The following is a 26,893-nucleotide window of genomic DNA, read 5'->3' on the forward strand; positions in this document are numbered from 1 at the left end:
CTCCTCTCCTTCCGCTTCCTTCTCCGCCACCTCAAACACCAAAAAATTAGCAGCGACCCCAAAAAACCAGAGATCTTTTCGCACCAAAAAATTTGAGGAAAAAAATACGAGGGCGAAACCCTAGCGAGGGGCGAATTCCGCCGCGCATTGCCTCCCCCCGCGCGCGTCGCGTGCCGGAGCTGGGTCGTGGGGTCGCCGGCGGCCGCGGCGGCGCGGGCGAGGCGTCGTTGGTAGTGCTCCTCGGTCGCTGGTTGCGCTTGAGCAGGCGGACGCGATCAGGAAGGGGGGTGCCGCAGCCTAGGCCGCCGGAGACGGCGGCAACGGGGAGGAGGAGGAAATGGCGCTGTTCCGGAGGCTGTTCTACCGGAAGCCGCCGGATCGGCTCCTCGAGATCGCAGACCGCGTCTACGGTAACCCCGCCCGCCTCGTCCTCTTGAAATGTTGGGGCAATTCGCCAAGGATACAAGGGGGCATGGAATTGCTCGCGATTTTTTTCATTATAGCTCTTTTAGCCTCATAAATTTAGCTGTTTTACGTAATAATTTGGTCTATACGGGAAGAAACTGCTAGTACAAGATTTTATTCTTTTTCCCCACATTTTATCACCAATGTCTACATTATGTACGTGCTGCATTAGTTACTTTTTTAAACACCATTCTAGTTTACTTAGGCCAATGCAAATGAATGTGCTGTTCTAACCTATGGAAAAGAACAAGTAGCTGTATAGCTAAGGCAAAACAGGCGCACGATCACTATCGTGCAGTTATAGTTTGAGAACTAGAACAAGACTGAAGCGGGGAGACAAAACTACGACATGAATGTGCTGCTCCTTTTTCCAATCACAACACTTAAATCTTGTGAATCGTATAGGTTTTCAATATGTTACTGAACTGTGCGAACAGAGGCTCCAAAAATTATCATGTAGTGCTGCTATTCCCATATCTGATTGTTTTCAACAAGTAGTGCCTGCCAGCCTTGCACCATGCTGCTAAAATCTTCGTGAATATGCTTACAGTTACAAGTCCAGTTTGACATGAAGAGAAAATGACTGGTCTGTTCAATGCTTGCAGTATTCGATTGTTGCTTCTCAACAGAAACCATGGATCAATTCAAATACAAGAATTACCTGGACAGCATTGTGTTGCAGCTCCGTGAGCAGTTTGCAGATTCTTCATTGATGGTATTAAACTTCAGAGATGAAGGAAAAAGTCTGGTTTCAGGCTTGTTCTCCCTGTACAGAATTACAGTCAAAGATTACCCCTGCCAATACTTAGGATGTCCATTGCTTCCTTTGGACATCGTCATCCACTTCCTCAGGCTGAGCGAGAGGTGGCTTATGTTTGAAGGGAAGCAAAATATTCTGCTAATGCACTGTGAGAAAGGCGGATGGCCAGTGTTGGCATTTATGCTTGCAGCTCTTCTTCTGTACCGGAAACAATACAATGGGGAACAAAGAACTCTGGACATGGTGTACAAGCAAGCACCGAAGGAGCTTCTTCAGATGTTAACAACATTAAATCCACAGCCTTCTCATGTTCGATATCTACAGTACATATGCAGAATGGACTACGAGTTGGGGTTGCCCACACAACCTATTCCTTTCACCCTGGATTGTGTAATTCTTAGAGGAGTACCAAATTTCGATGGAGTAGGTGGTTGTAGGCCAATAGTTCGAGTGTATGGGCAGGATATTCTAACGCTTGATAGAGGTCGCAATGCTCTTGCAACACCATTCAAAGCCAAGAAACATGTTAGGCGTTACAGACAGGTACCATCAAGCTCAGCTTAGATCTTGATCATTCTGCTATTTGTGTTAGTTACTTGTTAACTATCGCTGCAGGCAGACAACATGCCGGTGAAGTTAAATGTGGGATCATGCGTCCAAGGTGATGTGGTCCTTGAATGCTTGCATGTGGATGATGGCCTAGAAAATGAAAGGCTAATGTTTAGGGTGATGTTCAATACTTTCTTTATCCAGTCTCACATTTTACAGTTGAACTTTGAGCACATTGATGTCTCTTGGGATGCTGATCACCGGTTCATAAAGAACTTCAAAGCAGAGGTAGGCCGTGCTTTTTTCTTACATGTCTGGGGCAACTTATTATCAAATCGATTAATGTTAATTGCAAGTGCATGCCTGAACCAGGTACTCTTTTCAGAGTTTGATGCTGAATCTGATGCGTCTTCCGAAATTGCATCTGGTGATGATGATGATGACGACGACGACGACTGTGGTGATGAGATAGAAGTTGGCTCTGCTGATGAGTTCTTTGAAGCAGAAGAAATCTTCAGTAGTCTTGACTTACATGATGGACACAAGGATGCTGATTTTCGTTCCATAGCTTCTTCAGATCGTACTTCAAGCATTGAAGCTAGGAAAATCTCACCATTTTCCAGTCTTGAGCTGAGCAGTGATGATATTGATGGATCACCAGAAAGTAAAACCGATGACATGAATATGTCATTTGGAATACTAAATGATGAAAATGCATGCACATCTGTTGACACCAATATTATGCATGAAGATGTAACGAGAGTAGTGTCAAGTTTGGAAAGTACAACAGATGGAGGCAGAGACAACATCAATTCGAGTTCTGCTACCTACATAGATAAAGATGATGGCTGCACAGTTGAAAACAGTGATTCAAGGCAGGACAGGACAGTGGATCCCAAGCAAGACTTGAGTCATACTGATAACGTGCTGGTCAAAGAGGTGATTATATTGGAAACCAATAGTCCAAAGGACATTCAGATGATCAAAGAAGTAATCATATCTGAAGTCACCACTCCAAAACAAGTGCTGGAGGGCGAGATTGAATTAGGCAATGCAGTCCACAATTCAGAAAGCATCATATTGACGGAGGCTGATAGTACTGAAGGACTTAACATTGACATTGCTCTCAAACAGGATGAGGGAGATAGTCCAAGAGAAGAATGCGTTACTTCTGTCAATGGCACCAAACAAGAAAACAACAGTAATACGGATCAGCCTAGCATCAGTGAAACAAACGTACTAGTGATTGAGCCCGCAGATCAGAATAACAGGATGGAGCCTCCAGTGGTAGGGAGGCCACACCTGCAGAGCACAAGTGCTACCCTGATTTTAAATTCTGGTGAGCAAAAGATTAAGCAGTCTGATGCTTCCAATAACAATGGAACTGCAGAACAAACAGAGGGAACGGAAGCTTCCGTATCCAACTCGACAGGCCAACCTTTGAATATTTCTTCTGTGAATATGCTACCTGAAGGTTTTAGCCTGGAAGCAAATGGCGCTCTAACTCATGCCAGTGCAAGTACAGTTACAGCTGACTCGTCTCGACTGGCGCTAAAGAAAAAAACTTTTCTTCCTTTGTCAACACAACGTATTTTTGCTCCATTTTCTCCCAGGCGTAATGTGCTCCGTTCAGCATCGACAGATTTGTCCTTTCTATCTCCATTGCAAACAGAATCTAATCAGAACTCTGTTCCTTCTACAAGCGGGAGGGATGTTGTTGCTACACCTTCAGTGTCTCCACCGCCCCCATCCTCTACATCTCTGAGATCATCCCTAGTAAATCCCCCTCTACGACCAATCAAAACTGTTTCATCTTTACCTTCATCTTCATCATTGGAAGCATATATAGAGATGTCAGCTTCCTATTCTCCATTATCACATGTTAACCCTCATCGTCCCTTGATACCATTATCACCACCTCGACAACCTTACCCAGCAAAGACACATGAAAAAGATTTACATCCAGGTAGTCTATCTTTTCCTGTTTTGCCTGCTTCCAACAGGTATGCATCTCACCCTCCAGCGCCATCCCCACCTCCTCCTTCACATACACTTTGTACTAAAATTAATTCAAGCACCTCAATATCTCATCATGCACAAAGAAGAGAAAAAGGGTCTTGCTCCTCTAGTCCTCGTAAACAAACTATTCTCAACCTAGGTTTTTCCTCTCTAACTTTACCATCCAAAAGTAGTATAGTGATGACAGACTTTATCTTAGGAGCCTCTGATTTTATAGACACGGAAGTAACAAACAGAAGAAATATACCAACTGACATGGATGTTCCAACTACCAGTGAAGATACAAAGTATTTCTTTCACATGCCTCATTCTTTATCTCCCAAAACTTCTCAACATAGTACACCACAGTCTCCACCTCTGCTTCCTCTACTGCCACAACTACCATTGCCAATTACAGATAGTGAATCGGTACCACTTATAAGCTCAAAGTCTTCTTCAGATTGTTCATATAAAGAAGCAGCAACACCACCAGGAAAACAACCCCCCTCTCAACCTCCACTTCTTGGAGCAAATGATCCTTCAAGTTCAAAATTTAAAGAGGAAGTACCTCATGAACAGCCTTTAGATCCTCCTTTGGAAGCATGCAAGGAATTCTCGCGGCATGAACTGATCAATGAAACCCCACCCTCCGCAGTTCATATAAAAGAACATGGAGCCATTCCAACCCCACCACATCCACCCAGCTGGCATAGGGGAATTTCACCTGTTCATATACTTACACGTCAACCCCGTCACCCACCTTCAACACCACCTGCAGCCCCGCCTTTGCCACCACACTTGTCTTTACTCCCATCTCTAGAACCTTTGCCCTCACCTTCAGTTACACCCTCAACACAATCCTTGTCATCTCCCCATTTACCTCAAACACCAGCTCTTCATATAAATGATATATCATCCCCGTCTGCCCCACCGCCTCCTCCACCTCCGCCTAGAGAGCATGAAGTAATTTGCCCTTTGCCTCCAATTTCACCTAAAAGGCATGATGTACCCTCACCTCCACCACCACCTCCTTTTGGACAACATCAAGCACTTTTGCCTCCTTCCATTTCCCAGGATCATGTAATAGCTCCACCTCCACCTCTAACAAGGGATGCTGGAATTCTGCAGCCACCACCACCTCCACCTAGAGAGAGTGCTGGGAATTTCCCTCCTCATCCTATTGAAGGAAGCCCATCTCCAGCTCTACTAGAATGTCAAGTTGGAGCTCCAATTCCGCCATCACCTCCTTTTTGTGAAGGAAAGGAAAGAATTCCACCTCCAATTTCTCTTGAAGGAAATAAAACAACTCCACAGCCTTCTCTTATTAGAGGACGAGAAGGAACTCCACTGCAAGATGGATTTCAAGGTGGAGCTCCGCCTCCAACACCACCTCTTGGAGTGCATGGAGGGGCTCCATCGCCACCGCCACCACCTCCTGTAGCATGTGGAGTGGCTCCACCGCCGCCGCCACTTCCCGGAGGATACGAAGGGCCGCCTCCACCTCCTCTGCTACCTCCTGGTGCACATAGTGGAGCTCCACCGCGGCCACCACTTCCCGGAGGATACAAAGTGGCACCTCCACCTCCTCCGCTACCACCTGGAGCCTATGGTGGGGCTGCACCACCGCCGCTGCCACCTCCCGGAGGATATGGAGGGGCACCTCCACCTCCTCCACCTGGAGGAATCGGAGGAGTTCCACCTCCACCACCGCCTATTGGAGGGATAGGAGGTACTCCAACTCCTCCACCTCCTGCAGGATTTCGAGGTGGAGCTCCGTCTCCTCCTCCTCCTCCCGGAGGATATGGCGGGACTCCTCCACCACCTCCTCCTAGAGGGCATGGAGGAGTAGGTGCCCCCCCTCCCCCACCAGGTGCACCTGCTCCTCCAATGCCCCCCGGAATACCTGGTGGCCCCCCTCCACCTCCTGGAGTACCTGGTGGCCCCCCTCCACCTCCTGGTGGACGAGGTGGCCCCCCTCCACCTGGTGCAAGAGGTCTTCGTTCCTTGGGCGCAACCTCACTTACTGTAGCACGGAAGTCATCTCTAAAACCACTGCACTGGGTCAAAGTAACAAGAGCAATGCAAGGAAGTGTATGGGCAGAAATTCAAAAGCAAGATGCTGATAGGTACTCTCTGTTATTTCAATTGTTTGTTTGCCAGAAGATATAAATTCTCGTAACTTGCTCTGATGATCGAATGTCGCTATCAGCTCAATTCTCGCAAAATATATATTTAGTGCATTCTTATTCTGCTAACTGATAGCACCATCTATGCAGCGATTCTGAGTTCGATGTGAGTGAACTGGCATCTCTTTTCACTATTGCTCCAAAGGCAAAAGGTGGCGCAAAATCAGAAGGGGCTGGAAAATCTCTTGGTTCCAAAACTGATAAGATTCACCTGGTAACTTGTTCCAACAATTTCATCCAGCTCTGCTATGCTATTGGATTCTGTAGTGGCATCAAAGTTTATAGTGCATAGCATGTCAGCATCAAGAAATTTCCTATATTTTTCTGCACTAAAAAAACTGTAATATCCTTTCGGAAGGCAGGTCCATACAATGTAGACAGAGTGCAGCACTCTATTCAATTTTATAGAATGTTAATTACTTTAGGTTTAAACAAGCATTATACTATGCTTGCTCTTTAACATACTCGCTCCGTCCCAAAAAGCTTGTCTTAGATTTGTCTAGATACGGATGTATCTAGATACGGGTAACATGATATATCACATGTAAGGTCGCACAGAAGTAGTGTAAACTGTCTCCAAGTTACCATGTGAGACTGAAGTCATGGTAATGTTGAGACCATGCAAGCTGCAATGGCCTTTTTCGTGAACTAAACTTAGTGTAGGGAAAGAACATAGATGGTGTTTACACTTGGTTTTGCTTTTGTAGCATGTCTTAATTTTTAGCTACCTCAAAGTATGCTTAATTTTCTGACTCTAAGCTGCTTGCATTGGACTTTTTTAGTTATATTTCCTTTCTGACAACAAAACTTATGTCCTTGTGGTGCAAATAAAAACCCTGAAAGTTTTGTTCATGTCCTTGGAAAATCCGCAGATGGATATAAGACGGGCAAATAACACAGAGATCATGTTGACGAAAATCAAAATGCCACTCTCCGAAATGATGGTAAGTATCTCGCTACTAGCTGACGTCTCTTTGTTTCTAGAGAACATGCAAACAGCACATGCACATATTTTCACCGAGTAGGGAGCAGACATGCGTACAAGGGAGCTTAGCGGCAAAGTCGGCAAGACAAACGCCATAAGCAACCCTGGTAGGTGGTAGCAAAGAGGGCACATACTATCATTGGAAGGGCAAACCTGTTGATTGCTCAACTTCCTTCTAGTTAGTGTAGAAGATCCAGCATAGTTTGTTTTCATCAGTTTTATTGAAGTGTTAGCATGAAGATTGGGTATTAACTCAAATAAATTATCAGTGATGTAGAATAGAGGAGGGGCGTACCAGCCAGTGGCTCAATGTAGTGTGTGTGATGCTGTGCAGCTCACCAGACATGTCTGGCTGCCCTCTTCTAGGTCAGCCCCAATGGGCCTGGGCCACTTGGGCCAGCAATACATGGCCACACATTCAACACTCCCCGTCAAGAGGGGTGATAGATATCTATCATTCCCATCTTGTCACACGCTAAGCTGCATTCTCTGGTTCCCAGTCCTTTAGTCAAGCAATCTGCAATTTGTTGTCCTGAGCTCACATACCCTATCTTGATAATCTCAGCATCCAGCTTTTCTTTGATAAAGAATCTGTCAATCTCCACATGTTTGGTTCTATCATGTTGAACCGGGCTGTTTGCTATATTAATTGCCGGCTTGTTGTCACACCATACATTCATGCAACTGGTCTTCAATATCTTCAGCTCTTCTAATAGATTCCTTATCCATAACAACTCACTCAGTCCCTGAGACATGGCTCTGTATTCAGCCTCTGCAGTTGATTTGAAACAACAGGTTGTTTCTTGCTTCTCCAAGACACTAGATTTCCTCCTACAAAGACACAATAGCCTGAAGTTGATCTCGTGTCATCCAGGCAGCTAGCCCAATCAGCATCACAATAACCATCTACAACAAGGTGTCCATAACTCTTGAAAAACATTCCTTTCCCAGGAGTACCTTTCAAGTATCTCAAGATTCTATGTACCGCCTCAAGATGTTCACTTCTAGGCTCATGCATGTATCTGCTCACAACACTTACTGCTAATGCAATGTCTGGTCGTGTATGACTATGACGCAAGTACAACAATCTCCCAACTAATCTTCGATATCTCTCCTTATTCACTGGCTCTCCTGACTGGGCTGTCAATTTGTGGTTTTGATCTATTGGAGTTGATGCTGCCCGACATACTAGCATTCCTACATCGCTTAGGAGATCTAAAGTATACTTCCTCTGAGATAGCGCAATCCCCTTCGCAGACCCGACCACTTCTATGCCCAGGAAGTATTTGAGTCGGCCCAGATCTTTGACTTCAAAGGCCTTACCCAAACACTCTTTCAGTCTTGCTATTTCTTCTTTGTCATCCCCTGTGATAATAATATCATCCACATATACGGCAAGTATAGTGATTTTCCCTTGTTTATGTCTGTAGAACAGTGTATGATCACCGTTACACTGCCCATACTCCATACTACATACAACACGTCTGAACTTGTCAAACCATGCTCTCGGAGACTGTTTCAGACCATACAGAGATTTCCTTAACCTGCATACCTTGCCAACAGTCTCAGACGTAGAGAACCTGGGATCTCCATGTAGACCTCCTTCAGGTCCCCATGCAAGAAAGCATTCTTCACATCAAGTTGATGTACGGACCGCCCGAAATTCGCTGCACAAGAGATCTGGATCCTCAGTGTTCATCTTTGCTACTGGAGCAAAGGTCTCATCATAGTCAATGCCGTAGGTCTAGCTGTACCCCCCTCGCCACAAGCCTGCTTTGTACCTTTCAATCTTCCCTTCTGCATCCTGCTTCACAGTGTATACCTACTTGCAGCTGACTGCCTTCTTTCCTGTTGGAAGAGGTGTTAGTACCCATGTCTTGTTCTTACATGATGCCTCCAGCTCCTCTATCATAGCTGCTCGCCACTTTGGATCCACTTTTGCTGCCTTCCAATCAGTTGGAAGAGACACCAGCTGAAGAGAAGCAACAAATGCTTTGTGGCTCGAGATAATGCTTCATAGGAAACATGATTTCCAATATATTGGCATGAACCCATACTTTGGCGCTGGTATCCCTGATTTTGCTCGAGTACCTTTTCTCAAAGCAATTGGCAAGTCCTCTGTGTCAGATGAGCTTGCATTGCTACCTTGCTGCTCCCCCCTGCATCTGTGTTGGTTGCTCCCCCCTGAACATGATGCTGTCATCTTGAATATACTTGAGGATTACGCTCCTCATTCACCTTCTGCCACCTATGAGAAGCATCACCTTGCTTCCGTGAATACACCTTTAGCTGCTCCTCTTGCTCTGCTGTCCACCTCGGTACACAACCGATCTGGGTGGGAGTACCGTCTGCCTGACTCGGCACCCCATCAGTCACAATCGGTCCTTCACTCTGTGGTGTTATCATTTTCTGGGGCTGCTGCTCGCTTCGCTGTACCGGAATATCACCCTCAATTGGTTGCTGCAGCACCGAATCGGCACCACCACCACTCTCCCCCTCTTGACCTGTCACAGTAGACTGGGTATTTTTTTTCGAGAAAACGCAAAAGGCCTTTGCGTTTCATTTCATTGAAAAGGTGGGGTGTACAAGTACAATCCTCCTAGGAGGCTGGAATTACATAGCAGGCGCTAGGATCAGTGGACATCCCATGACTGCAGCAAGACGACCCTGAGTCCTTGGGCCCCTGCTGTGACCCAGGAGCTGATCTCTGCTTTGATCTTGTCCAGGATCTGTTCGGGAGATGGTCTAGCTTGCTCGAAGACACAATCATTTCTGTGCTTCCAGAGCATCCACGGCACTAGTAGGGTGACGGACTGCAGGGCTTTGCGCAATCCTGGTGGCGTGGCCTCCTTCGCGCAGCCACCAGTCCATGAGGTTGGCCTCGTGCTTCGGGACAGGGGCCGGGATGCGTGGCCATGTCAGGGTTGCGTGCCATGTCTGACTGGCAAAGGGGCACGCGAGCAGCAGGTGTTGGATCGTCTCGGGTGCTTGGTCGCAAAGGAGGCAGCGGGGGTGGTGCTGTAGCCCTCGACGAGCAAGCCTGTTTGCGGTCCAACACCGGTCTTGGTTAGCCAACCAGGGAAAAAATTTCACCCGCGGTGGCGCCCAGCTCTTCCAAATGAGCTTCCAGGAGTGGCAGGCAGTCGATCCCTGGAAAGTGGCCAAGTAGCATGATTGCGTGGAGTAAGTCCCGTTTGCAGACCATTTCCAGCGCAGCTTGTCCGGCTCGTTGGAGAGTGTAGTGCGCATCACGTCCTGCCACAGCAGCAAGTATTGCCTGATCTTGTGGACCCCGAGGGTGCCATGAATGTCGCGCGCCCACGCGTTCCCGGCGAGGCCGGCAGCCACAGTTATCGACTTGCGGCGTCGCTTGGGGATACACTCGTAGAGCAGGGGCGCGATCTCTCGGACGGATTGCCCGTGCAGCCATCGGTCCTCCTAGAAAAGGGCAATCGAGCCGTCTCCAAGCACCATGGATGTGGATGCGAAGAAAAGGGCTCGCTCATCGGCGGTGAACTGCAGGTCTAGGCCCTGCCACGCGCGCTCGCTGTCCGTGCGGGCAAACCAGAGCCAGCGCAAGCGCAGCGCCAGCCTGACACGCTCCAGGTCGCGAACTCCGAGTCCGCCATATTCGACCAGACGGCAAACATGTCTCCAGTTGACGTGGCAGTGTCCCCCGTTTGCAGCCGCGCGTCCTGCCCAGAGAAACCCTCGCTGGATCCTTTCGATTTGTCGTAGTGTTTTCTTTGGGGGCGCTAGTGCCAGCATTTGATGGACGGGAATGGCACTTAGCACTGATCTCACCATGGCCAGCCGCCCGGCTCTATTCATCAGCCACGCCTTCCAAGCTGGAAGTTGCCCAGCCACCGAGTCGACAAGGGGTTGCATCATGGCAACCGAGGGACGGCGCGTCGTCAACGGGATGCTGAGGTATTTGATAGGAAGGTCCGCAACTGGGCATCCCAGCTGCTCTATCAGTGTTGTGGTCTCATCGGTGCCATGAAGGACCGTGGCTGAGCTTTTGGCATAGTTCACCTGTAGGCCAGAGGCCATGCCGAACAGGTGAAGTATCCCTTTGACTGCGTCGACATCCCCAGGTGTGGCGTTGCAAAATAGCATCACGTCGTCGGCGTAGAGTGAGATAGCCGGGATGTCGCGTCGAGGGTAAAATGGTTCGGATTCCCTAAGATCAGTATGGTCAAGACTTTCAAGTAATCCACTAAGATCAGTTTTCTCACCATAAAATGGTTCGGATTCCCTAAAGGTGACATCCATGCTCACAAAGGTCCTCCGTTCAGAAGGACTCCAACACTTGTAGCTGCGCTGCCCAGAAGGGTACCCAGTGAAGATACACTTGACAGCTTGTGGATCCAATTTGCCCACAGATGGCCTGTGATCCCTGACAAAGCAGACACAACTGGACAGCTTGGGAGGAACCACAAAATCATTCTTTCCCAGAAGTAACTCAGAAGGTGACTTCATACCCAATATTCTCGATGATGTGCGATTGATCAGGTGTGTCGCAACCATCACTGCTTCACACCACAAGAATTTTGGCACATACATTGTAAACATCAGTGATCGAGCAACCTCCAGAATATGTCGATTCTTCCTTTCTACCACTCCATTCTGAAGAGTGTCCGGACATGAGGTTTGATGCAAAATCCCTTGCTCTGATAAGAAAGTCCCAAACACTTTGTTCACATACTCGGTGCCATTATCACTTCTTATCACATGTACCTCAACATTGAAGTGATTTTTCACATAGGCATAGAAAGTCTTGAAGCATTGGAAAGTTTCATCCTTGTGACGCATTTAGATCCATGTCATACGTGAGTGGCAATCAATAAAGGTCACAAAATACTTTGCACCACTAACTGACACCACCGGACTTGTCCACACATCCGAGTGAACAAGCATGAATTGGGATATACTTCTAAGAGCATCTCCAGCCGTTCGGCCCCCTGGGGCTTGAAATAGCGCCGCCTGGGGGCGAACTGGCGATAAATTCGGCTTGGGGGCCGTGGGTTTTCCAGCCGCCGCCCCAAGGTCGCCCCAGGCGCCGTTTTTTAAAAGCATACTCGGCCAAAATTCGGCCAAACACGACGCAGAATTGGGCGAAATTTAGGCGTTCCATTGATTTTTGTACATATTTAAAACATAATTTGAAAAAAAACAGCATTGACTACTACTACTACGCCGCGCCGCCTTGAGCCTACACGCCGAAGATCTTGCAGAAGGCGCTGTAGTCCCCGCCGTCGTCGTCCTCCTCCTTCACGCCTCCGCCGTCCTTGCTACACCCCTGCCCTGGGTCGCCTTGGCGGATGGGTTTGGTTGGCGGCGGTGCCTCGTCGTCGCTGTCCTCAAGGACGTTGACGCCGCCCTCGTCGCGACCGCGGCGCCAGGCGGCGATCTCCTAGAGGGCGCGGCGCTGGTGCTCCATCTCCAGCTGTACGTAGTCCTCCCGCGCCCACTTGAGGGAGGTCTCGTCGGCAGCGGCCATGTCCTCATGTTCCTTCACAGCGACGAGCCCTGTCTCCATCTTCGGCTAGGCGGGAGGAGGGAGCAGGGGGGCCACGACCGCCCTCATTGATGACGAGGGCGCCGCTGCGGGTGCGTCGCCCGAGCGGCGTCTCCACGGGCTCGGCCTTGACGTTGGCGAGCGCCGGCGACCCGGAGGAGCGGGAGGAGGAAGAGGACCCGCCCGCCATGCGCCTCGGCAGCCAAGAGCTGCCGCTCCGGCGGGGGGCCGGGGCCGGGGCCGCCGGGTACTCGAGCGGCGGCTCGTTGCCACCCTTGAGGTACTCTAGGACGGCGTGGAGCGTGCGTCCGGGGGTGCCCCACCACAGGCGGCACCCGTCGGTGTTGAAACGGCCCCTCACCGGCGCGTTGTTGGTGGAGGCGAGCTGCTCCTCGTGGCGGCGTTGGAAGTACGCCGTCCAGAACGCGTGGTTGCTGGCGGTGTACTTCGGAAGGTCCCGCACCTCCTCTGGCAGAGATGCCCGAACGCGCTCGATCTTGGCGGGGCGGCGGTCGTCGCTCGGTGTCGGGGGGACGGGGATGCCTCCGGCGCTGAGCCTCCACGAGCCCGGCACGCGCATGTCAGGCGGCGCTGGGTAGTTCGCCTCGTGGAGGAGGTAGGCCTCCCACTCGTGCAGGTGGCGGTGGCCGAATCCGTTGGCCGCCGCTCCATCGCCGTTTAATCGCTCTCCCATCGGTGGTTGTAAACGCGGCAGCTGTTGACGGGGAGAGAGAGGCGAGATGTGGGGCGCCGGCAGCGAGAGAGGGGCTGTGAGCGAAGGAGTGTACGTCCACCGGCGAGGAAGGGGGCGGCTTTTATAGCGGCCGGTGGCGGCGAGCGGGCGGAAGACGTGTGTACGCGTGCCGGGATGGGGCAGGGCGTGCGTCGGCGCGTCTTCATTGCGCCGCCCGTGAGGAATCAATGGAAGGCTGATCGCCGGCAGCCTTGGCAGATTCCCCGCGGGAAAACGAGGCGATGAGGACGACGAAAAGCGGCTGGTCGCTGACTCGGCGGGTCCACCGGGCTTTGGCGCCAAAATTGTTTCCCCCGGCGCCCCCGCGCGCCGGGTTCGGCCTGGGTCCGCCGACACCAAATTCGGCCCTAACCGGCGAAAAGTGGGCTTCTGGGGGCGCGACTGGGCCCTTTTTTTAGCGCCGGCGATAAAAAAGGGCCTTGGGGGGGGGGGGGGGGGGGAGTGGAGATGCTCTAAGTCCCTTACTCACATAAGACGTCCTCGTGTGTTTTGCAAACTCACACGCATCACATTGCAGCTTGTTCTTATCTACTCCATGCATTACATCAGGGAACAACTGGAACATTTTATCAAAGGATACATGACCCATTCTGTAGTGATGTTTCATGGCCCCGGACTCTCTTTCTTCCACAATTGCCGCAAACACTGGGCTGCCCATCTGACCAAGCCCCTCACGGTCCATGTACCACAGTCCCCTACACCTTATTCCAGTCCCCATCCTCCTTCCAATCGGCCTGTCCGTAAGCAAGCACATTCCTCTGTCAACTGTTATCGGTCCACCTGGTCAATTAGAGCACTCATAGACAACAGATTGACCGGGAAAGCTGGCACATGTAGGACCGAAGATAACTTAATATCAAGTGTAGATTGAACTGTCCCAATGCCCTTAATAGGTTGCGATGTCCTGTCAGCAGTACATATCGTGTTACTCTGAGAGGGAGTGAGCTGATCATATGACTCAAATTCTCTGAAGTCCCCTGCAACATGTTTAGACGCACCAGAGTCAAGAATCCACTCCGGATCAGTTCTGTGAGTAGCAATTGTGGCCTTTTCAGTGTCACCTTCATTTGTACGGAAAAAAGAGGCCGAACTTTTCCTCTCCTCGATGACCTCCGCCTCTTTGACATCCCTGATAAAGGTTGTCGTGTTCCTCATGCGAGCCACCCTTGCGCGTGCAACATCAAAGGCCGCTTCGGCGGAGGCCAGATGTGCACACAGCACAGCTTCCTCCTTGATGGCGGCGAGCAGGGCATCCTCCAAGTCTCTGCTTGGCACATTTCCTCCTCTCAGCTCTTCATCTCCGACGTGCCTTCCTCCTTCCTCTGCACCACACGAACATCTATCATCCGACCGCACCGAATCCATGACCGTGACCTCACCACCTGTCGTCTTCCTCCCTCAACTCTGCAAACAATAGCAGCAACAAGCAACCTCCACAGCTTTCCTCTCCTCTGCCAACAACCACAGCAGCACTAGCAGCCCTCAAGTGCAAGCAGCAGCTGTAGCAGATCAGCAGTGCAGACCACCACCAGCAACAACAGCACAATATTCAGCAGTGCCACTATTCAGCACTTCAGCAACCAGCAAGCAGCAGCACCAAGCACAGTCGCAGCTCGCCATCTTCCTCTGCCACAGCAGCCTCCTTCTCCTCAAACAGCAGCAACAGCAGCACTCAGTCTCCTTCTCCCCTGCTCCTCCCGCAGCAGCTCCCCCTCAGCGCAGATCCCCGCACCTCGGTCCTGACCCGCAGCATGGACCCGCACCTCCTCTGCAGCCGCACCTCCCGTGCAGCAACCACCCGAGCAGCCTCTCTTCCTCTTCAGCCGCCCGAGGACGAGGAAGAGCTCGAGCAGGGGTTCTGCCTTGGGTCCAAGAAGCAGCCACCCACGCAGCCCTGCCTGGCCGCTCTCCGCGTCACGCGCGCAGCACGCCGCCACCGCCGCCGCCGATTTGAGCCCCGCCGCAGCCTCCTCGCCGGACCCCACCGCCGGCTAGCTACTAGACGACCGTGGCGTCTGATACCATGTAGAACAGAGGAGGGGCGTACGAGCCAGTGGCTCAATGCAGTGTGTGTGATGCCGTGCAGCTCACCAGACATGTCTGGCTGCACTCTTCTAGGTCAGCCCCAATGGGCCTGGGCCACTTGGACCAGCAATACATGGCCACACATTCAACAAGTGAGTTATAGGGAAATTTAGTTTTGCCACTGGGTTCTTTCACCCGAAAATTTGCTTGGAAGTTCTTTGCATATTTGTTTTTCAGAATCACATTCTTTTGGTGAACTTGAGAACTCAGTTCATGGCTAAAGCTGCTTCATTTTAAAAAACCATCTCCCTGTTTTTTATGTGAACTTTACACCAATTTAATTCTGGTTTTTTAGCGAGTTGAGTCAATAGTCAAATAAGTTTAAAGTGTGCTGTTAATTCAGGAAATCTTCCCGCAAAAATAATAATCAGAAAATCATTCTTTTTTTCATAATTAAATCACGTGACTGCATATATTTTTTACATAGTAATTGTACTTTCTCTACCGATATGTCTTTACTTTCTCTGCTCATAATAGAGTGCTGCTCTGGCCTTGGACGATTCAATTTTAGACGCTGATCAGGTTGAAAATCTCATAAAGTTTTGCCCAACAAAAGAGGAAATGGATCTTCTAAAGGTTGTTTCCAAACTAACACTTCCTTGAATTTTCCCCTTGTCTCTAGTATAATCATGAACAATTTTTTTTCTACGTATTTTGTAAATTTGGCTGGCAGAACTTTACAGGAGACAAGGAAACTCTTGGAAAGTGTGAACAGGTAAATCTATATCTTTTGGCTTACACGCATTACTCTAATGCAAATATCATGTTTCATCTAAGTTTACCTGCTTATCACATAATTTATAGCTTCCTTCTCTTATATATTTCTCTGGTCATATTTTATCTGAATTGAAGTTTTAAATGACATTTTACATTTGTACCTCAGTTTACCTTACTATTTATCTTTTTCCTATATATGCAGTTCTTTCTAGAATTGATGAAGGTGCCAAGGATTGAATCTAAGTTTAGGATATTTGCTTTCAAGATTCAGTTTCAGACACAGGTCATACACTGTTAAGTTTTAGAGATTAAGGTCATTTGTGTTGTTCATGGCTTTCTCACTCTCCACTTATTTATTTCCTGCTTAGATTAGGGATGTTAGAAAGAATTTGCTGACCGTGGCAGCGGCTTGTGAGGAGGTAAACATTCTAACAACTAAGGTTTCTCACATTCAGTATTCATGTTTAGCACGCGAGAACTCATTTCTGATATGCCAATCAGCTCAGAGGCTCTGAGAAGCTGAAGGTGATCATGAAGAACATTCTGTTAATTGGGAACACATTAAATGAAGGGACACCAAGAGGTAATGTCTTCGCTGATTTCTAACTATCCTATTAGACTATTAGTTGGGAAGAATGCTCCAACTATCTATTGTACGGTACTATTTTGGGGAGTAGATTGTGTTAGAGTTATAATATAAGTCATGTACCCCTTTGTATTTATCCCGTTGTATAAGGGGTTTCCTGCATATGTTCCACACCTGTACATGTATATATATCGGCCTATGGCCTCATGGGAATATAAGTTGCTTATTCCTAACATGGTATTAGAGCTAGGTCAACTTTTTTTTGCACGTTGCAACTCGTGCTGTTGATCCACCTCGCGCCGTTACCCTCGTCTGTGGTCGCCGCTGGTCCTTCGTGCCTGCTCCTCTCCCCCTGCAGGTCAACGCCAGGACGGCGTGATCCCTCGTCCCGCCCGCTCACTGCTGGATCGCCAGGACCAGGCTGACCCGTGCCGCACTCGCGTCCTCATAGGATCCCAGTCGCCGCCCGATCGAGCTGTCCCTCTGTTGCCGATCTCCGCTGCACTCGCGTCCTCACCGGATCCCAGTCGCCGTCCTCGCCGGATTCCGCTGCCGATCTCCGCTGCTCGCCGGTTCTAGTCAGCCGTCCGCCCGATCTACTGATTCCCTAGTTGCTCTGCTCAGCTTTGCCGGCGTCCCGTCCGACTGTGCTCTCGATCTGGCCGCTGGGCTCGATCTGTTGTTCTCCAGCCGGATCAAGCTCTCGCGTTAGATTCTGTAAAAAAAAATGTCTGCTGCATCGGGCTATGTTGCTGTCCCTCGCTGTCCGGTGATCTTCGATGGTACTAACTACACCGAGTTCGCTGGCTTCATGCGCATTCACATGCGTGGCATCCGTCTCTGGGGTGTTCTTTCTGGCGAGGTCTGCTGTCCGCCACGTCCGGTTCCTCCGGTGGCCCCTACTCCGCCGACTCCACTGGTTCTTCCTACGGATGCTAATCAGGTCGCCAAGGATGCGGCTAAGCTTGCTGATGAGGCTGCTGATCGTGCTTATGATGAGAGGGTTTTGGCTTATGAGGAGGCTCTTCAGACGTATCATGGTGCTTTGTCTGTTTACACCCAGTGGCTTGATGATGATGCTTGTGCTGCAGTTGTTCTCACTGCTAGTGTTCTGCCTCAGTTTGCTTCTGAGTTTCTGGGTCTTCCTACTGTCTTTCAGATGTGGACCTGTCTTCGTCAGCGCTATGAGCCCTCTGGTGATGCCTTATACCTTTCTGTGGTTCGTCAGGAGCATGCTCTTCAGCAGGGTGACTCTACTGTTGATGACTTTTATGCATAGAGTTCTGCTATCTGGCGCCAACTTGATTCTCTCCGCAGTGCTGGTTGTCGTACTTGCCCCTGCTGTCAGGCTGTCCAGGCCAATTTGGAGTTTCATCGCGTCTACGAGTTCCTGTCTCGGCTCCGTAAGGAGTTTGAGCCCCGGCGTGCTCAGTTGTTTGCTCGTGGCCGTATTTCTCTCATGGAGGCGCTTTCAGAGATTCGTGCTGAGGAGACTCGCTTACGTGGTGCTGGTTTGCTGGAGGTTCCCTCTGTGCTCGCTACTCGGGCTTCTTCCACTCCACCTGCTGCACCGCCTCATTCTCGCTCGAGTGCTCCGCCGCTCTTGCCCACTCCTTCTGGAGGCTCAGGTCGCCCCCGTCCACATTGTGACTACTGCAACAATGATGGTCATATTGAGTCCCAGTGCTACACAAAGCGGAAACACCTGCGCAAGGCGCGATCCTCCTCCTGAGGGACTTCGTCATCTCCCTCGACAGCTTCAACCATTGCTTTGGGAGTTGGACTGGCTTCATGTTCCTTCCGCTGCCACCACCATCGCCAGTCCCTCCGCTGTTGTCGCCTCTGTTACTGGTTCCTTCAAGCAGTGGCATCATCGACTTGGTCATCTGTGTGGTTCTCGGTTATCGTCTTTAGTTCGTCGAGGTCTTCTGGGGTCTGTCTCAGGAGATGTCTCTTTAGAGTGTCAGGGTTGTCGTCTTGGCAAGCAGATTCAGTTACCATATTCACATAGTGGGTCAGTGTCTAAGCGTCCTTTTGATTTAGTCCATTCTGATGTATGGGATCCGGCTCCTTTCGCTTCGAAAGGTGGTCATAAATACTATATTATTTTCATCGATGATTTTTCTCGTTACACATGGCTTTATTTCATGACTTCTCGTAGTGAGGTGTTGTCTATTTATAAGCGTTTTGCTGCCATGGTTCATACTCAGTTCTCTTCACCCATTCGTGTTTTTCGTGCTGACTCCGCTGGCGAGTATATCTCTAAGATGTTGCGTGGTGTCCTTGCTGAGCAGGGTACTCTTGCCCAGTTCTCTTGTCCTGATGCTCATGCTCAGAATGGCGTGTCTGAGCGCAAGCATCGTCACCTTCTTGAGACGGCTCGTGCGATGATGATCGCCGCCTCTCTTCCGCCTCATTTTTGGGCCGAGGCTATCTCCACTTCCGCCTATCTCATCAACCTTCAGCCGTCTACTGCTTTGCAGGGTGGTGTTCCTTTTGAGCGTCTTTTTGATCGTTCTCCTGATTATTCGATGCTTCGCTTGTTTGGTTGTGTTTGCTATGTTCTTCTTGCCCCTCGCGAACGCACCAAACTGACCGCTCAGTCTGTTGAGTGTGTCTTCTTAGGCTACAGTGATGAACATAAGGGCTATCGTTGTTGGGATCCTATCGGTCGTCGGATGCGTATCTCTCGAGACGTGACTTTTGATGAGTCTCGTCCTTTCTACCCACGCCCATCTTCATCGATTTTTTCCGTGGAGGATATCTCTTTCCTCACTTTTCCTGACTCACCTATCACCCCCGTCGCGCCTGTGCCTATTCGTTCCACTCCCTCTGCTTCTCCACCCCTCGTCGATCTGCAGCCACCATCTTCCCCGGTCTCCTCACCTAGCATGTCACCAGATTCTACACCTTCATCTCCGGTGACTTCTTCGTCGCCACCCCCGATTCTACCTTGGCGATTCCTCCTTCTATTGTTCCATCTTTTCCTCAGCATTACACTCGTCGTTCACGACCTGTGGATGCTTCCTTGGATGAGTCGTCCTCTTCCTCTCAGCCTACTTATGGCTTGCGTTCTCGTCCTCCTCCGCCTGTTGATCGCTTTGGATTTCCCACCGCTGGTGCTGCTGTTCTTGAGCCGACTTCTTACCGTCAGGCTGTTGTTCATCCTGAATGGCAGTTTGCGATGGCAGAGGAGATTGCTGCTCTTGAACGCACTGGTACCTGGGATCTTGTTTCTCTTCCTCCCGGAGTCCGTCCCATCACTTGTAAGTGGGTCTACAAGGTTAAGACTCGCTCCGATGGTTCTCTTGAGCGTCACAAAGCTCGTCTCGTGGCTCGTGGTTTTCAGCAGGAGCATGGTCGTGATTATGACGAGACTTTTGCTCCTGTGGCCCATATGACCACTATTCGTACACTTCTTGCCGTTGCCTCTGCACGCCACTGGTCTATATCTCAGCTTGATGTTAAGAATGCCTTTCTTAATGGTGAGCTGCGTGAGGAGGTGTACATGCAGCCACCCCCTGGGTATTCTGTTCCTGATGGCATGGTATGTCGTCTTCGTCGCTCTCTCTATGGCCTTAAGCAAGCCCCTCGCGCCTGGTTTGAGCGTTTTGCCTCTGTGGTCACTACTGCTGGTTTTTCAGCAAGTGCTCATGATCCAGCCTTGTTTCTTCACCTTTCTCCTCGTGGTCGGACTCTTCTTCTTCTCTATGTTGATGACATGGTCATCACTGGGGATGACCCTGAGTATATTGCCTTTGTAAAGGCCCGTCTTAATGAGCAGTTTCTTATGTCTGATCTTGGACCTCTTCGCTACTTTCTTGGGATTGAAGTCTCTTCTACCTCTGATGGCTTTTTTATATCCCAGGAAAAGTATATCCAGGATCTTCTTGCTCGTGCTGCTCTTACTGACGAGCGCATTGTTGAGACTCCTATGGAGCTCAATGTTCACCTCCGTGCTACTGATGGTGATCCTCTCCCTGACCCGACGCGTTATCGTCATCTTGTTGGCAGTCTTGTCTATCTAGTTGTCACTCGTCCGGACATCTCTTATCCGGTTCATATTCTGAGTCAGTTTGTCTCTGCTCCCACATCGGTTCACTATAGTCATCTCCTTCGTGTTCTCCGATATCTTCGGGGCACGATCTCTCACCGTCTATTCTTTCCTAGCTCCAGTTCTTTACAGCTTCAGGCCTATTCGGATGCTACGTGGGCTAGTGATCCTTCTGATCGCCGTTCACTTTCTGCTTACTGTGTTTTTCTTGGTGGTTCTCTCATTGCCTGGAAGACGAAGAAACAGATTGCAGTTTCCCGTTCGAGTGCTGAGGCTGAGTTGCGAGCCATGGCTCTTTTGACGGCAGAGGTGACTTGGTTACGGTGGTTACTTCAGGATTTTGGTGTTTCTGTCACTACACCGACTCTGCTCTTATCTGACAGTACGGGTGCTATTAGCATTGCGCGCGATCCTGTGAAGCATGAGCTCACCAAGCATATTGGTGTTGATGCTTTCTATGTGCGCGCTGCTGTGCAGGATCAGGTTTTTGCTCTTCAGTATGTGCCTTCCGAGTTACAGTTGGCAGATTTCCTGACGAAGGCCCAGACTAGAGCACAACATGGCTTTTATCTCTCCAAACTCAGTGTTGTTCATCCACCATGAGTTTGAGGGGGGGTGTTAGAGTTATAATATAAGTCATGTACCCCTTTGTATTTATCTCATTGTATAAGGGGTTTCCTGCATATGTTCCACACCTGTACATGTATATATATCGGCCTATGGCCTCATGGGAATATAAGTTGCTTATTCCTAACAGATTGAAACTGTATCAATACCAGTTTATTGCATCTTCAGGAGGTTTTGTTTACCAAACAATTTTATCCTCTGCCTCATATCTTCTTTTTAATTTCAATTTCTTTTTTGCTGTCCCCTTGCAGGCCAGGCTGTTGGTTTCCGCTTGGACAGTATCCTAAAACTTGTAGAGACCCGTGCAACCAGCAGTAGAACAACACTAATGCACTTTCTTTGCAAGGTATGGATTGATTGATTAAAAAATGAGGAAAATAACATTATATAGTTAGCTGATTCATGTTAATCCACGTAGAACCCCAATCCAGATCATGCAAACTAGTTTGTGGTTTGGCAATGATCTGCTTTGTGCCAGTTGAGAATGGGGGATGGCAAACACCATTGACGATAACCTGATGGCAAGGTGCAGTAGAGGATGGATGCTCGAGACTCGATAGGCAAAGTGAGAACAAGGAGGGGTGCTTGATTGGCTGGGGCAGGCCCACCTCAATTCGAAATGAATACACAATTTCTTTTGTGTAAACATACATGTGTATTGGCAAAAACTGATAAATAGCCTAAATCGACTCAACAGCCTAAATAGGCTTTATCTCTTGCCTCCCATGCCCCACTTGCCATCCCATGAAGTCCCGTGGTGCTCTCAGCGCTTCCTGATCTCACCTGGCCATCTGATGACTGGTAATTCACAGCGCTCTGGCTCGAGGCAAATCCGATTTTTCTGGTCCATATGAATCCAGTTGCAGCCTCGAATATGGTTTGCAAAGACAGGGGAGGGGGGGGGGGGGTTGCTGTTGTTGTTCTGTCTGTACAGAATGATGCCCTCATGGTCAGACTTCATAAATTCTACAGTAAGGAGAAGATTCCATGGGTTAGCCTGGTATGGTGATATTATGAGGACAACAGCACCCCCCATCCTTCCAGTCGTGTGGGTTCTTTTGGTGGCCTGATGTCTTCAGCCTCGTGACAAGTACAAAAGAATCGCCAAATATTAATAGAGGCGACAAAAAAAATCCTTTTTAGTTGATCCTTGAATTGAGCGGCCTCTCTGTTAGGACAACAGCATCACCTCCTCCTTCCACTCATGCGGGTTCTTTTTGGTGGTGTTGATGTCTTCGGCCTTCCCAGGGTTCAAATGACACCAATGATTTTTCACTAGCCTACTTTAGAGGTAACAAAATACTCTTACAAACACGCAATGCTACCACTATACTTACAAATATGACACCAGCAATAATTTTTTCTGGCTTCGCCCCTGGGCCTCTGTGACAAGTAAAAAAGAATCGCCAGATGTCATATTAATAGAGGCGGCAAACATCTCCTTTGTACATGATCCTTGAATCGGGCGGCCTCCCTGTGAGCTTTATGCCAGACTTCACTCTTTCACCACAAATGACCAGCTTAGCTTTTTGGATGATCAGCCTAGCTGTCAATATCCTTCACATGATTCGCCTTCTGCTTTCTAGTCAAGCCTACAATGAGCTGCTTTACCTCCATCAACATCTTAACAGAATCTACCTTCATGATCTCAGTAATGATGTCTGGAGCTGCATCTGGGGTCAAAAAATTGTCCAAGGTAAAAACTAAATAAGTCTCCAAGGATCCCATGTTATCTTAAATGGCTCTGGGCCTGCAACTGCAAGTGCAATCCTAAAGTCAAGGCCTTTTCCTGGCTCCTACTCCAAGACCGACTTAACACCAGAGACATGTTAATCAGAAGGAACTAGATTTTACAGTTCCACCTGCGTGCTTTGTGGACCCGATACTCTAGAAACTCACGATTATCTGTTCTTTCATTACTTAAGCAAGGCTTGTGGCTTGCTGGTATTACCTGCACACTAATTGGCCTCCCTCGTGCTATAGAGCACATCTCAAGAGTTGGCACACCTATTTCTCGAAGCCGTTTTGCTTGAAATCTTTACCCTAATGTAATCTTTGAGCAAACTAGACCCTCCTTTGCTTCGTGGAAGATTAACTTTCTCAAGGACTGCCAGCTACTTTTGTATAGGTTTAAAAAGTAGGCTAAGGCTCAGTTTACTATTGCTGAACTGTGATGAGCTTAACTTATTTTATAATCTGCTCGAAAAAATAACCACAAGAGCAGGGTAAATTGGTTAGCCAAACAGCAAAAGGGGCAAAAGCTGGTCGGAAAAGCTGGATTATCATAATCAACCGCAATGCCAAATGCAGCCTAAGAGTCTAAGACCCCTATGCTTAACTGGCTGGATTCTTTAGCTTAGTATCCCATGTAGCCATCTTGTTGTAGAGATCAACTCACAGGGTTTCCAGTAAATATTGTACATTAGTTGTAATTTTTCTGTTTATTAATAAGTTCACTGTTGGGGCCTCGCTACAGTTTCCTCAAAAAGACAGGCAATTCAACCTGAAAATATTGGAATTATCTGTATGCATATACTAGGCCATGTCTGAAGATACTCGTATTAACAAAGGAGAATCTGAATCATGGTTATAAGTAATTCGATATGATTTTACATTGATTTCAAATCGCAGGATATTATTATTGACCAGGTCCTATTTTTTGTAATGTAGATTTGTTTATAATTCAAACTCTTGTGAATCTATAGACAATTGGCTAGTTTAGTGTTGAATCGTAGATCATGATATGGGTGTTGTAAACGTAGACGCGGACCTTAGAATCACAATGTGTTATAAATTTGAAGAAAATCAATCGCCAATATTTTTCTTGGTTCATGGCTTCATGCTGCATATTTTGCATTCATACAGTATGTTTCAAAACTTAATGACTGGTTTAAGTGTTCTTCAGTCCCTTGCAGGAAAGTCACCAGAACTACTGGATTTTCATGAGGATCTAGTTAGCTTGGAAGCTGCTTCGAAGGTATTGTGCATGCTGACTAATATGGATGACTTGCATTGATAATATTTACTAAATATTCTGGAGTTATTTAAACAGTTGCAATTGAAAGCATTGGCGGAGGAACAGCAGGCAGTTGTAAAAGGGCTAGAGAAAGTTGAACAGGAACTAACTGCTTCAGAAACTGATGGGCCAGTTTCTGATGTTTTTCGAAAGGTACATTTCCCATCCTTCTGAGACCATTTGCTTTTAATGAAGTGTTTTGGTAGCTATTTTGTATTTTTCAATGTTTTCTTGTATGGTGCTCTATATATTTGTTGCTTCAATGCAATGTAGACTTTAAAGGAGTTCCTTGATGATTCTGGTGCTGATGTACGTGCCCTATCAGCACTCTACGCTGATGTAGTAAGCCTTTCGTGCCCCTCCCTGCTTTCATTACTAATAGTGTACACTTCAAATTTGCCCACTTTTGACGTACAAGTGCTGACAGGGTAGAAGTGCAGATGCAATTTCCCTTTATTTTGGAGAAGACCCTGCAAAATACCCTTTTGAGCAAGGTAATTTCCATGCCAAATTATCAATTGAATCAGTCTATGTGAGATGGTTCTAAATGAATGTATATTTTATTTCCTCCTTTTCCAATTATGCTTGTGAAGTTTTAGTGAAGATAGTGTGTTGTCACCATTGATGCACTAAGATGATAGAGTGTGAAACTAGAGACTATGGATGTGTTTGGTCTGATTTAAAATGGTATAGGCAGACTGCACCTGCCCTTCACCAAGACAACGATACATTTTCAGTTTTTCTTCTGCAATAAGTTAATCAACGCTTCACCTGGAAGTGTGGAGCCAGGGCTGAGAAAACTTCTTGAGATTCATTGGTCGATGTTATAACGAGCTAAAGGCGAGATTTTGAACCTCGGCTGGATTAATGAGGATTCTCTCCCAAGTACTCCTAGCTATACTTCTTTGTGGTGATTTTGGCTTATTGCTACCTGTCTCCAGTTTTATCAATACTGGTTGAGTGGTTGCCTGGTTGGGATCACCATTTACCTGATCGTCTGATCTGCTTGACTGGTTGCTTATTTGCCTCTAGAATACTCCTATAGTTTGCTCCTTATCAGATCTGCTGTAGCTATTTCCCTCTTCAGTTTGCTCTCTTTGAGCCAGTAAATATCAAATGGCAAACATACATGTCTATGAACTACAACAGTTCCTTTTATGCGATTTATGACCTGCTTTATCATTTAATCGATGTTAAATGTCTTTCTTTCACTTTGAAATTAAAAAATGTCATCAATGTCCTAAACTCCTCCTTGCATGTCCTCATCTATCTCCAAAATAAAGCAAGCATTTGCTAGTAATTTGATATCCCTCTTATCTCTCACTCATACTGAATCTTGAAAACTATGCAGTTGCTTCCACCCTTCTGACCTTTGTGGGGTTATTTCGGAAGGCGCACGAGGAGAATCTCAAGCAGATTGAGGCTGAGAGGAAGAAAGCGCTGAAAGAAGCGGAAAAGGAAGCAAGCCAGGACAGAACTCCTGTAAAATCGAAAGATGGAAATGTAGGATCACCAAGGTCGCCCTTCAAATGATATCTGTCCCGAAACATGGACACGGTCATCAGTTTTTCCTCAGCAGACGACCTCTGCCAGCCATGCAGACCTTCAGGAGGCTGGACTGTCACCAGATGCATGACTTCCTTGGGGACATCTCATGCCTACAAGACAAGGTAACATACAATTATGCATATGCTCTGTTTCATCCTAACTCGTGAAATGTTCTTCTCGGTATAACCCTAACCTAGAATCACTTATTTGGTTTCGTACAGATACTTCCGGTTGGACATCCACGTTTGATAGCCCATGACACTGTACAAAGCTAACCCAGCACCTAACGTAGGTCCATGTGTACAGATTTCTTATTAGATTTTCCCCCATTTGTTTTACACTAGCAGTAGCAGCAGGAGTAGGCCAGTGGTTGTAAATTAGGAAAATGAAAGAAATGTAAGCAATGATTTGTAGTCTAGAAGAAATAGAAAAGGATTAGTGTTTACCACAGGAAATTTTGCTACCAACAGATTAGGCGGTTTTGAAGCGATAGATAGGTTGACACACAACACTATAGCTCAACCAGGTGATTCTACAATATATGTACTTTCTGTAACCGCTATGCACAGTCATGTTTTCGATTTGTTGCCAAATCATGCATCGAGGTGCTTGTGCATGAACCCTGTCTTGAAAGAGCAACACATGTGGTTGTTCTCCTGATCAACTGAAGTGATAGCTTCAGTGTTTTTGTCTGATGATGTGCAAAACGGAAAATGGTCCTCTGTTGCTAATTCACACTGCACTCTCTTCTCTTCTGCTCCCTCCACTGTCCCCTAATCAGTAATTTCATCTGTGGTGGTGTATGGAACTGCATTTTATGCTGTAATTGTTCTTTTTTGTGGTCCGTGGAACTGCATTTTCTGTTGAAGTTACAGAATTACTGGCATTTTTTTTCCTTTTTTGTGTGGTCTGTGGAACTGCATTTTCTGTTGAATTTGCAGCATTACTGGCAAAAAAATTCTGCCGTGAAACTGGCAGTAATGCTGTAATTTCAATGCTCCGTATCTGGCAGTAAGCCTATGTTCGAACACAGAAATTCAAA

General features: G+C 48.0%; 1 protein-coding gene and 1 pseudogene across 12 annotated transcripts; one reads left to right on the forward strand and one right to left on the reverse strand.

Moving 5' to 3' along the window:
- Window positions 1-26,407, forward strand: LOC109755663 (formin-like protein 12). 12 transcript variants are annotated; one of them, XM_073499921.1, is made up of 19 exons: window positions 4-410; window positions 1,071-1,768; window positions 1,841-2,062; window positions 2,147-5,678; window positions 5,739-5,898; window positions 6,049-6,172; window positions 6,831-6,902; window positions 15,781-15,879; window positions 15,977-16,018; window positions 16,223-16,303; window positions 16,389-16,439; window positions 16,522-16,603; window positions 21,539-21,633; window positions 24,193-24,264; window positions 24,340-24,456; window positions 24,577-24,645; window positions 24,731-24,797; window positions 25,655-25,973; window positions 26,073-26,407. In XM_073499921.1, exons 1-18 carry the CDS (start codon window positions 338-340, stop codon window positions 25,834-25,836), a joined length of 5,838 nt encoding a protein of 1,945 aa, XP_073356022.1. In that variant the 5' UTR covers window positions 4-337; the 3' UTR covers window positions 25,837-25,973; window positions 26,073-26,407. The 12 variants fall into 12 exon arrangements, with proteins under 12 accessions (XP_073356028.1, XP_073356030.1, XP_073356025.1 ...); XM_073499927.1 differs by having other exon boundaries at window positions 1-410; window positions 2,147-5,898; window positions 16,394-16,439; XM_073499929.1 differs by having other exon boundaries at window positions 1-410; window positions 2,147-5,898; window positions 15,987-16,018; window positions 16,527-16,603.
- On the reverse strand, window positions 6,909-11,758 carry LOC141023304 (uncharacterized; annotated as a pseudogene).
- Window positions 26,408-26,893: the final 486 nt, after the last annotated feature.

This window comes from Aegilops tauschii, chromosome 5 (assembly GCF_002575655.3).
Source record: "Aegilops tauschii subsp. strangulata cultivar AL8/78 chromosome 5, Aet v6.0, whole genome shotgun sequence".
Lineage (NCBI taxonomy): Eukaryota > Viridiplantae > Streptophyta > Magnoliopsida > Poales > Poaceae > Aegilops > Aegilops tauschii.

Excerpts from the sequence above, each read along its gene's own strand:
- LOC109755663 (XM_045228414.2), top strand. The coding sequence starts at position 338 with ATGGCGCTGTTCCGGAGGCTGTTCTACCGGAAGCCGCCGGATCGGCTC. Across the intron at positions 2,063-2,146 it reads TAAAGAACTTCAAAGCAGAG|GTACTCTTTTCAGAGTTTGA; the intron begins GTAGGCCGTGCT and ends TGCCTGAACCAG. Across the intron at positions 6,173-6,830 it reads AAACTGATAAGATTCACCTG|ATGGATATAAGACGGGCAAA; the intron begins GTAACTTGTTCC and ends GAAAATCCGCAG.